The 10,803-nt window shown below is 50.4% G+C and overlaps 3 protein-coding genes and 1 non-coding gene across 4 annotated transcripts; 2 read left to right on the forward strand and 2 right to left on the reverse strand.

The window, feature by feature from the left end:
* Positions 1-1,236: 1,236 nt before the first annotated feature.
* LOC9658572 (U4/U6 small nuclear ribonucleoprotein Prp31 homolog) lies at positions 1,237-2,488 on the reverse strand. Its single transcript, XM_002968970.2, has 2 exons — positions 1,712-2,488; positions 1,237-1,434 (listed from the first exon to the last, which is right to left on the reverse strand). The coding sequence occupies exons 1-2, from the start codon at positions 2,486-2,488 to the stop codon at positions 1,237-1,239; spliced, it is 975 nt and encodes a 324-aa protein (XP_002969016.2).
* On the forward strand, positions 1,304-1,516 carry LOC112346057. The gene has a single exon (XR_002992270.1). It is a non-coding gene; the product is annotated as a small nucleolar RNA U3 (small nucleolar RNA).
* A 170-nt stretch (positions 2,489-2,658) lies between the features above and the next one.
* Positions 2,659-9,483, forward strand: LOC9658573 (DNA-directed RNA polymerase V subunit 1). The gene is made up of 24 exons (XM_024673919.1): positions 2,659-2,691; positions 2,845-2,903; positions 2,968-3,091; positions 3,157-3,563; positions 3,617-3,814; positions 3,871-3,984; positions 4,038-4,208; positions 4,270-4,524; positions 4,576-5,880; positions 5,937-6,408; positions 6,460-6,653; positions 6,712-6,864; positions 6,916-7,047; positions 7,096-7,486; positions 7,547-7,585; positions 7,643-7,681; positions 7,745-7,927; positions 7,979-8,050; positions 8,110-8,328; positions 8,384-8,449; positions 8,510-8,737; positions 8,792-8,981; positions 9,041-9,155; positions 9,216-9,483. Exons 1-24 carry the CDS (start codon positions 2,673-2,675, stop codon positions 9,423-9,425), a joined length of 5,355 nt encoding a protein of 1,784 aa, XP_024529687.1. The 5' UTR covers positions 2,659-2,672; the 3' UTR covers positions 9,426-9,483.
* A 12-nt stretch (positions 9,484-9,495) lies between these two features.
* On the reverse strand, positions 9,496-10,622 carry LOC112345899 (RING finger protein 5-like). Its single transcript, XM_024673598.1, has one exon. The coding sequence runs from the start codon at positions 10,596-10,598 to the stop codon at positions 9,516-9,518; it is 1,083 nt and encodes a 360-aa protein (XP_024529366.1). The 5' UTR covers positions 10,599-10,622; the 3' UTR covers positions 9,496-9,515.
* Between the last annotated feature and the right edge of the window lie 181 nt (positions 10,623-10,803).

Raw genomic sequence — 10,803 nt, forward strand, 5'->3', positions numbered from 1 at the left:
CATAATGTAAACTTTCTATAGGAAACTTACTTTGTTCGGCTGTCTCCTCAGGCTCAGTGGGATATAGCGGTTCCAATGGATTCGATCTGGGATTTCTGTCGAATCCAAATCTCTTCTTCCCGATATTGATGTCGAAAAGCTCAAGCCCCGTGCCAACCTTGCACCGAAATCGTCTATGAACATAAAGAATTCAGTCAGTAAAGAAACACGCAGAATAAACTTAAGCAGCTCACTCGCGAGTCCATTTTGCAGGATGAGACTTCTTATCAAACAATATGTCCTCGAGACGAACACGCACGGGGCCTTTGAAAAGAATCCTTGGTTTAGCACCAACAATGTCGCTCACATCCAGGAGATCGGTTACTCTGTTGGAAAATATCTGGAGAAACCACCACAGCCGAACGTAAGGAATAATCTAAGCAGAGGAGAAAAGCACCTGATCACCAGCTGGGAGGAGATTTGGACCCTCAGGAATTACGTAATCTGGATCCAAAGGATTGACGCAGCGATCAGTAATAAGTCGCCTCGATGGCCGCTTCTTCCTGTAAAGATCTTGCGGCAGCCATGTATCTGGAAACATTTTGCTGGCGTCCTGCATTCCAAAACCTGTGCTTCGTGAGTTTGGTGGATGAAATTTTCAATCGAAGTCTAAGAAGAAGATCTAGGAAATAATTTTTTCTTTCTTACTTCTGGATGTAGATACGTCCTGATGGTGGGAGCAAATCTAGCTCCTTCGATGTCGTCCGTGGTGAGCGAAAGAGGAATGCCCTTGGGCACCATGCACCGGTGGACATCCCCATGGTTGGCGTAGGGCGCCCAATCGATCGTCTCCGCCATCGCGCGCCTCCCTCTTCTTCGTCCTCTCCCCTTTTCTCACCTGTGTCTCCAAAATCCCCTCATCTTACTCGAGCTGTGAAGCTCCAGACCGCCCCAGGAATCTCCTCCCAACGCCAGGAATCAAGGCGAGGTGCTGCTGATCGCATTGTGCTCGCAAATTACCTCCGCATCATCCAAGATTTCGAGGGATCGGGCGCGCTTCCATCCTTCCACTGCTCTCTTGCTGTTCATTCCTCCAAGAGGTGCGCGGCCACGCTGCTGACGCGGCTAGGGCTTTGCAGCTGACGCGAGCCACTACAACGTCGCCCAGTGTACGGCCAGAAATGGGCGGGAGAGTTTTCAAAAGTTCAAAGCCCTAAGAACTAAACTGGTAATTAGGGCTAAGGTTTATGTTCTGCCCTATCCCACATGCCCTGGCGCACGCGAAGAGGGCCAACATATAAGAAGCTCCATGACGAAAGCTTTCACGACTGTACTTGAACAGGATCTGTTCTCTAGGTCGTACTTCAGTCCATACCGAGAGGTATAGACAAACCGATTTACCCGGACGATGAGACTGAGCCCACCGGCTTGAGCGCGACCGTACGGTGCTTGGTACTATTGTGCCATGCGGCCCATAGATGACCGTTCACTCCGAGCTTGCTCGGTTGTGAAGGCCGGGCGGGCAGTCTGACGGGTCCAAAACTTTTTTATCTTTAGATAATTACCTTTTCAGATATAACATGACGTAACTTCTTACAGATACATTACATCGTCTAACATTGATTTCTCGCTATAAGGTATATCAGCTATTCTCGCTTGGAACACCAAACGTTATTCTATTGGCGAGCTTTCTCAAGTTGGTCATCTTATATTTTTCCTTGGTCTTGCGAACCCTCCTCCCGCCGCGTTTCTTCTTTGATTCTCCAATCCGGGGAACTGGCAAGGGCGTGGCGGACTTTAGAAGTGGCCGCTCTTGCCACTTGTTGATCGTCTTAAGTATCTCCTCGCGTAGAGCTCTCCCAATCTCGCCACCTTTAGTGCTGTTGATCGTCGTGGTAGCATCCACACGAGCTGCTAATGCTGCCTTTGAACAAACGAGGCGACACGCCCTCTTTCGAAGCGGCGGTGGCGTGGACTGTACAATCTCACACTCGAAAACATGCCCCATCCCATTGTTCTTCACCGTCGCTGATGAGAATCCTAATAGATCGTCGATCTCCTCCCTGCCTAGAAGCTTTACGTTGCATGCCGGCATGCTAGCCAGCGACGCGAGCCCGCCAGCTTCTTCGACGAGCTTTGCGGTTATGGAGCTCCCCAGAATGGCTGACAAGTTTGGAGCGGCAGAGCTCGTCTCGCTCTCCAAGAACCCTAAAACCTCCTTTCTCGTCTCCGTGAGCTCGATAATCCTATCGCATGCATCGAGCACGCGCTGCAAATCAGATTCCTCCAGTGTTGGCATGTCCATTATCGAGAAGAGCATCGAAATCGCCAGCGCTGTTGGAGCTGGAAGATCTTCCAGACTAACTTCACTAAGATCCATCTTGTTCCCAATCTTTTTCACTAGCCGCGCATAATCCAATGGATCCCTCACCATTAACTCTAGTTCTTTGAACCTCCTCCCGTACATAGTTTTCACGAAATCATACAAGCTTTCAATCTCCTTCTCCATTCTGATTTGCCCTAAGTCACAATCCTTCAATTTATAGTACTACTACAAAAGGTAGATAAAACTAATTACAATCCTTTATTTTCATGTATTGTTTAATGAAAACCCCTAAAACCCTCGCATAGCTGCCACGTCATACGAAGATGGAGTGGCATTCCAGTTTCTAGGTTGAGGAGGAGCGCCCGCGATGGATCAGCGCCCCGCCAGTACGTCTTTCTCTCCCTTTCTCGCGTCGCAGTTCTTCCTCCTCTCGATCGAGCGCCATTTCCGAGCTGATCGCCAGGAGGATGAGAAATGACAGATCTTTCTTCTTTTTTCGTTTCCTCTTCGCGATCGAAGCTAACATCGTTCTTCTCCAGCGGCGCCGGCGTCATCGCTCTCGGAGATACGCTTTGGATTGCTGTCCCCGGCGGATATTGTGAGTTTCAAGCGCTTTGTTTTTTTTTCTCCCTCTGACTCTTCCTCTCCTCGTTGTGTTCCAGGTCAGTCTCTCCGTTCGCTCTATCAGCAAGCCTGCAGATGTTAGCGATCCCTGCCTCGGACTTCCTTGCATTCGTGGGAGCAAGTGTTTATCGTGTGGAGCGAATGAGCCAAAGGAATGCCCGGGTAGGCATTCTTTTCATGTTTTCTTTTCTCTGTTCTTTCTTTGTCTAACTGGATCCTTTTTCCAGGCCATTTTGGTCGCTTGGAGCTCGTAACCCCGGTCTACCACCCAGAGCATTTGCGAAAGCTTTGCAAGGTTCTGGGGATGGTTTGCTTGAAATGTGGCAAACCGAGGAAGAAGCCCGGGAGGAAAGAGGAAGAACTGGACGTAAAGGAAGAGAAAGACGAAGAGGATGAAGCGAAGCAACAAGAACAGACGGCAGCTGAGAAGGGAAAAGCTATAGTGAAACATAGCTCGTGTCCCGCTGAAGCGAAGCAACAAGAACAGACGGCAGCTGAGAAGGGAAAAGCTATAGTGAAACATAGCTCGTGTCCCGCGGGGATCAACGATCCAACTATTTCCTACTTCACCATATCCGATAGCGAGGACGAAGGGCTTTTCATTGTGGACATAATGGCTGAAGATGCCAAAAGGGTACTTTCAACTGACCTGCATTCCTTGTTCACTGTAACGTAACATCTTTACAGGCCCGCTGCGAGTTTTGTGATGGAAGCTACAAATATCCCAACGTTAGAGTCCTTTCAATGAAGTTCCAGAAGTATCGGATTGAAGGAATTCGTATGGAGTGTCCAGGCACGAAACCTCCTCCGAATGGGTACTGGAACTTTCTGGGAGGAGCTTTGAAGGGACGTCGGAAAGTGAAACTGACTCCCATTCAGGCAAGTTTGCTGTGATTATTTCTAGTCGTTTATGTTACTGTTATTATCTGTGGAAACTCTAGGCACTATCAATCCTGAAAAAGGTCCCAGCGAGGGTCTTACCCGGCGTAGATGTTGAGGCGTTCGTGCTGGAAATGCTTCCAGTTCCTCCAAACTGCATGCAGTCTTTACTAGACGTGAGTAGTTCCTCTATTCGTCTTTCTTGTGTTTGCAATTAACAAAGCAACAGCCGAGGACTGGAAACGTCTCATTTTCAAGCAGTGGAGCGATTCAGACACTGCGGAAGGTCGTGATGGAGAATGCAAAGTTCGTTGACAGCTCGCCGAAAGCTTTGAAGACAAAATGGAAGACTCTGCAACACCTCATCTCGCAGTATCTGCGCCTGAAAGGCTGCCCAAAGGTATTCCTCTTGTGTATTTTATCCGTTGACACTATTCGCTGATAAACATTGATCTATACAGATACGTAATAATCTCGAGCCTTTAACGAGGCCAGGAGTGACTGTGAAATGCGCCGAAATCTGGAAGAATAACGTGACTGACACTATCTTGTCGAAGATGACACAGTACTGTGCCATTGCGCTGCTCACTGGCGACGCTTACCTTGGTGTAGAGGAGATTCTCATCCCGGATGAGATATCTAGGCAGGTGACGCTGCCAGAACGAGTGACAGGTTTCAACGCTGACAAGCTTCAAGCAATTGTCAACGACTTACAGGTATGCTTAGCATGTTTGTATTGTTTTGGATTCGATTTTCGTAAGTACCAGGTCGGTTTCATCGAGCAAAACGGCGTCACTTGTGACCTGCGAGGCCAGTCCGCTGAGAGAAGGCAGTTGGAGATTGGAGCTGTCGTTCATCGCCCTGTGCGGGACGGGGATCTTGTTTTCGTGAGCAGGCACCCGGCGGTTTACAAACACTCAGTCATAGCGCTGATTGCAAGGATCCATCCCGGGAAGTCTTTCAGAATCAACCCTTTGGTGTGCTCTCCTCTCAAAGGAGACTTTGATGGAGACCGGCTGCACGTTTACTTCCCGCAGGCCGAGGATGCAAGAGTGGAGACGAAAGAGCTTATGGGACTGAAGCAGCAGTTTCAGGCGTTGTCAAGCGGAAATCCGGTGATAAGTTTGACGCAAGACATGCTAGTTGCAGCGTACATACTGGTTTCGAGGCACATCTTCTTTACAGCTCCACAAATGCAGCAGCTGGCTCTTCACGCTGATCGGTGGTCGCTACCAGATCCAGCGATTGTCAAGCCACTGGCGCTGTGGACAGGTTTCCAGGCATTTGGACTGTTACTGCCTTCGGAGTTGGCATTCTCCACGAGGACGGGAGTCTTGATTTCCGACGGGGAGCTTGTTACAGCCGGTGACGATGGTAGCTGGCTGGGAGGGGGAACCGACTCTTTGTTACGTGCTATCCACGAGAAGTTTGGTGTCGCAGAAGCAATAGGGTACCTTGATTCCTGTTGCTCGATGCTGAAAGAGTTCCTACATATCGAAGGCTTCAGCATTGGCTTGGGAGACTTCAACGTCAGCGACAGGCAGAGAGAAGCGATCTCGGAGCTTCTGGCGTATGCTAAAGAAAATTACGTGGAGGAGCAGGACTTCAGGGACGTTGAGCGGTGCCTAGAAGTTAAGATAAAGAACCAGACGAGGAGAGGGAACAGGCTGCATATGATGATGAAAGCAGGCAGCAAAGGGTCCGCGTCTTCGGCGAGAATTCACGTCGCCTGTTTAGGCGTCCAGGTTGTTCACGGTCGCTCGGAATTCATCGACAAGTCGTTTTGGAGTGGATTAGACCCGTCAGAGTTTTGGCAACACAGCGTGTGTACCCGAGCTACACTCTTGAAGTCATTGACGATGCACGACGCGGGGACGCTGGCATCGACCCTGATGAATCATCTGGAAGACGTGTATCTTGCCTACGATGGCACGGTTCGTCACCGACAGAGTGAGCAAGTCGTTCAACTGGTCTATGGCAATGAGTCGGCTCAACCGGGTGAAGCCGTAGGGGCCCTTGCAGCGAGCTTCATTACGGAGCAAGCTTACGACACTGCATACGAGGATTTCAAGGTATAGATTTTGGACATTCATGTCTAGCGACTGAACTTTTGAAATTTTATCACCAGAAAACGCTGCAGTCAAGTGTTAACGAGGACAAAGTTACGATTTTAAGACTGGAAAGGTGTGGCATCAACAACTGCCACTGTTTGGAGAGGAGATTGTTGGAGCTCAAGGAACAGCTACAACCAGTTCACTTGAAGGAGATCACGAAGGAGGTGAAACTTGAGTACGCACCGACCATCGTGACTTATTGGCTTTGCCATTTCTCTCTGGACCTGGTACTTTTTACTCTTTCTTTGAGCGTCTCTCGAAGTGCCGGTGTTTGGCAGGAGCGTGTCGAGGAGCTAAATTTGAATCTGGAATCCATTCGGCAGTTGATTCTAGGCCTCGATTTTTGCTGTGAAACTGTTCTGTCCTGTGGCAGTGAAGAAGCGTGCTTGCACGTTGCAGCAGCAGCTGACGGTGATGACATGGAAGACTCCTTGAACGTCTGGAACTACAAGCTCATACCGAAGCTCTTGGAGGTCTACGTTGCAGGTGATATGCCAAGTGTTTTGCTACCACGTTACAGATTTTTTGTGTTTTCAGGCAGCAAAGATGTTCAGTCCGTCACTGTCACTCGTGACGATCGTCAAGAGTTAGTTCTACAAGTGGCTGCCTCGTTTCAAACACTGGCAGGACTCGGCCTGGACACTGTAGATTGGCAGCGATCTTCTCCATTCACTGTTCGGGAAGTATACGATACGTTTGGTGTTGAGGCAGCTTGTCAGTTTATCTATGAGGTGAGCTGATTATATTTATTTTTCAATTGCTTGTCCTTAACGCTTAGCAATCATGTAGAGGCTGATGACCATCACGAGCTCGGATGTTAATCCCAGCCATGTTCGTCTTCTTGCGGATTATGCAACGCATACTGGAAATGTGCTTGGCTATACAAATTCAGGTTTTAAGGAATTTCTCAAGAGTACAGGCTCGTTGGCACCATTTCAACGTGTAAGCACAATTTATACTTGTTTTTCTTCGTCTCTAACACTTGGCGAACAGGTTGCGGTGAATGAACTTGAAGCCGCCGCACAAAATGGTCTCTGTGATCGTTTAAAAGGCGTGGTTTCGTCTACGGCTTGGGGAAAGCGTCCACCGATTGGAACATCCACCGACTTCAAACTTGTTTGGAAGGTAGGCAAGTTCGTCATCAAGCTCGTCATTTGACATTTGTTTTTGAAGATGGATGATCCGAGCTGGGTCAACGTAGACCTTTACAAGTTCCTTGAAGGAAATGTATGCAAGCAGCCGCTCACACCAGCCATTGCCGAAGGCCGTAAAATGCTAAACAGTGAATGGGAGTCGCAGCCGCAGGGAACAACAGAAACTAATGGCTGGGACGTGCCATCAACAACTGAGAACCTGGACAGTGGATGGGGATTGTTAACCACGACAGCGAACGTTGACAATGGCTGGGGATCGTCAACCGCGACAGCCGACGTTGACAATGGCTGGGGTTCTTCAACGACAACTGCTATTGGCGGAAGTGACTGGGGATCATCAGCGACTGACACTGTCAAGAATGCGACGTCGACTGTTAATGCCGACAATGGCTGGGAGGCACCAAATTCCGGTAACTCTCCTCATTATTGTTCTTCATAAAGTTTGAACAAACGCGTTTGCCTGAACTTAGGTGCGGATCAAGGCAATGGCTGGGAAACATCACGTTCAGGTAAATGTTTTCTCAATCTTTTAGAAAATTCAAACGAATCTACTTCTTCGAATTTAGGTGTGGATCAAGGCAATGGCTGGGGAGCATCAAGTTCAGGTAAACACCATTCATGGTTATTCATGTTAGAATATTGAACGAATGCATTCGTTTGAACTTCAGATGCGGAAGTTCAAATTGGCTGGGCGTCAATTCCCAGTACTGATCGTCCGGATGTAGCTGAAGGTCGCGAAGAAGTCTCCTGGAATACGGCCTTCAAGGATGACTCCAAGTTGGAAGAGCAGAGATCAAAAAGATCATTTGCTCCTCTTGGTTGCAGAAGGATTCCGAATCCCCATCTCTCAGGTTTCGTCTGATGCGTGATTTTGAGTTCAAATTATTTTTTCTTGTTTTCAGAGGTATGCAACGATGGCTGGTCGTCGGAACCTGCGAACAAGGATGAGGGAGGTGGTTGGGGACAAAGCTCAGGTACAACTTCCATGGTATCAAAGGAATATAGACTACAACTATGTTTTTGATTGTTTCAGAAGTGATCAATGGAAGTACCTGGGATTCAACCAGCTTTGACGCTCCTGCTCCTGCTGCTCAAGGTCGTGACAGCAGCGACTGGCTACGAAATGACGACCTGGAGCTGCAAGAAGAAAGACCCAAGCGTAAGTTTGCTCCTACAGGAGCAAACACGATTCCTCTTGGCAAAAGAAGAGTTTTTCCAAAACTTGGCGTTGACAGTGCTAAACAGGACTCAGGTTAGTTTTCTTATTCTTCTACACTTTCGACGGTTCCTCCAACATTTTTCTCCAGGCACCGATGCCAAAGATGTGGAAAATAACGAGGAAAAGAACGTAGACCACGGCTGGACAAACTCCGGTTAGTTTATTGCGTATATTGAAATAATATTGATGTTAAATTGACTTGGTTTTCGCGAAGGCTGGAGCCCTGTGAAGAACGACGACCAAGTAACGGTTGCAGCTGACATTCAAGTTGACGGCTGGGGAGAAGCTCCAAACTCAGGTCAGACTTCTATTCAAGATGACGGCTGGGCAGCAGCTCCAAACTCAGGTCAGCCTGCTCTTCAAGATGACGGCTGGGGAGCAGCTCCTAGCTCAAGTCAGTTTTCTACTCAAGATGACGGCTGGGGAGCAGCTCCTAACTCAGGTCAGCCTTCTATTCGTCTGATTTAGTCTTGTTCTTATGAAGCTGTTTGCGAAGGTGTGACGAGCAACGACGAAGAAGCCGCGCAAGCTCAGGGCTGGGGATGTAGTGCACCACAAGAAATCGAAGGTGCTCCAAAGACTAGCGCATTGCACGCCCGGGACCGTCCCCCTCCGGATCCCTTTAAAAGAAAGTTCTGGATGGAGGTGGTGGAGGTCGTGAATCAAGCCAGAATTGTGCTGAGAAGGTAAGGAAAAACTCTCAATTCATCCATGGTGTTCTTATCTGCTCGAGCGTTCTCTCCAGTTACCGAAACGGCGATCGACTTTCCGAGGAGCACGAGACGGCCATCATGGAGAAAATTCTCGTCCATCACCCCTCGTACGACCAGAAAGCTGGAGCTGGTATCGATTTCTTGAAGGTAGAGTGACTCTCTCCCTCTGGATTGTGTCTGAACTTTAGACGCTATGTCTCCTCTCAGGTCGATCGCCCAGCGAAATTCTCCGACTCGAGCTGCTTCTTCGTCGTCCGGAAAGACGGCAGCGAGGACGACTTCTCGTACCACAAGTGCCTGCGATCGCTGGTCGAGAAGAGCTTCCCAGAGAACTATCTCGCCAAGTATGACGCATCGTGCCTTCCCAAGGACTGGATCAAGAAAGTGGACGATTCAAGTGGAGACAATGCAAGTTAAGTTCTGAGACAATGCAAGTAAGTTTCGAGACAATGCAAGTTAAGTTCTATCTTTGCTATATCACCTCCTATAGAGAAACGCGAGATCTCTTTAGAAGTAGAGGAAGCACAGGATCATGACACCGCCGACGAACAAGAGCAGCCGGGAGAGCAGCGTTTCCTGCTGGTCCGGGCGGAGCGGCGGCGGCAGGGGCCTCAGGTGGTGGTGGTGGTGGTGGTGACTGGCCGGCGGCGGCGGCGGCGTGTGCAAGCTCCCATACGGCAGCATGGCCGGCCCGGGTGGCGGCGCGTCGGGGAAGCCATGGAACTGGAGCCGGAAGAGCGATGGAAATAATCCAAATCCCGCGGAGAAAGTCACGTTGCCGAATCGCGCCGACGCTCCCGGCCCCGCGGCAGCTCCAGCCACGAAACCAATGCCGTATGGATCGTAGAGGCGGCGGGCGTGGTGGTGCCAGGCCGCGAGGCTGGCCTGGTGGTGGGGGTCCGAGGAGGAGCCCGACCTCTGGCCGGGGGGCCGAGATGGGATCTCCATCTCGGGCACCGAGCTGGTGGCGGGGTCGCGGTGGTCGGAGGAGGACTCCACGCAGCCTCGGCCATAGAGGGGGATGACTTTGTCCTCGTGGACGGGGGCCTTGCAAACCGGGCACTCCTTGCAGATGGATCGCAGCTGCGTCCACTTGTAGAGGCAGGGCCAGCAGAAGAGGTGGCCGCAGAGGGTGACGACGGGATCTTGCGCGAGCTCCAGGCAGATGTTGCAGTCGAAGCTCCCGGCGGCTTGGTCGCGATCGTCGCCCTCGTCGTCCTCGTCGTCTCCATCGTCGCAATCGCGATCGCGGTCGAGGGTGGTGGAAGCTGTTTTGCTGCTGGCTGGAGGAGGAGGAGGAGGAGGAGGAGGAGGCTTGGTTCTTGATCCACCCGAGGTTCCCGGATGATCGTCGAGGCCTGGATGATCAGCTCTTACTTGGGCATTGCCTTGTGGATCTTCTTCTTCTTCTTCTTCTTCTTCCTCGCGATCGTGTTCCACTTCGTCGTCTCGAGCTCGTAGCTCCGCCTGGGACTCACCTGGCTTTGGGCGATCGCGAAGCTCTCCCGATCGATTGGAGGAAGAACTGGAATTGGACACCGCAGTGCTGCTGCCGCTCGCGTCCTCTGCTCCGGCGGGACTGTTCGTCATCCTCGCCCGCCGCCGCTACCATCGCTAGAGCTTCTCGTCCTCTTCCATCGCCACGGCATTCTATCCTTCTTCGTAGATTTTTTTTTCCTTTGCCCCTTCAGCACAAACAGACGCATTTGACTGGCACGTCAGCGCTTGACTTCGCGGCGGTTGACCGTGCAATACCGTTTATTTTGTCCAAATTATAGGCATTTCGAATATGCCC

Source organism: Selaginella moellendorffii, unplaced genomic scaffold (genome assembly GCF_000143415.4).
Source record: "Selaginella moellendorffii unplaced genomic scaffold, v1.0 SELMOscaffold_11, whole genome shotgun sequence".
Taxonomy (NCBI): domain Eukaryota; kingdom Viridiplantae; phylum Streptophyta; class Lycopodiopsida; order Selaginellales; family Selaginellaceae; genus Selaginella; species Selaginella moellendorffii.

Excerpts from the sequence above, each read along its gene's own strand:
- LOC112345899 (XM_024673598.1), bottom strand. The coding sequence starts at position 10,598 with ATGACGAACAGTCCCGCCGGAGCAGAGGACGCGAGCGGCAGCAGCACT.
- LOC9658572 (XM_002968970.2), bottom strand. The coding sequence starts at position 2,488 with ATGGAGAAGGAGATTGAAAGCTTGTATGATTTCGTGAAAACTATGTAC. Across the intron at positions 1,435-1,711 it reads AGAAACGCGGCGGGAGGAGG|TACCAAGCACCGTACGGTCG; the intron begins GTTCGCAAGACC and ends ATGGCACAATAG.
- LOC9658573 (XM_024673919.1), top strand. Across the intron at positions 3,092-3,156 it reads TGAGCCAAAGGAATGCCCGG|GCCATTTTGGTCGCTTGGAG; the intron begins GTAGGCATTCTT and ends TCCTTTTTCCAG. Across the intron at positions 5,881-5,936 it reads CTGCATACGAGGATTTCAAG|AAAACGCTGCAGTCAAGTGT; the intron begins GTATAGATTTTG and ends TTTTATCACCAG.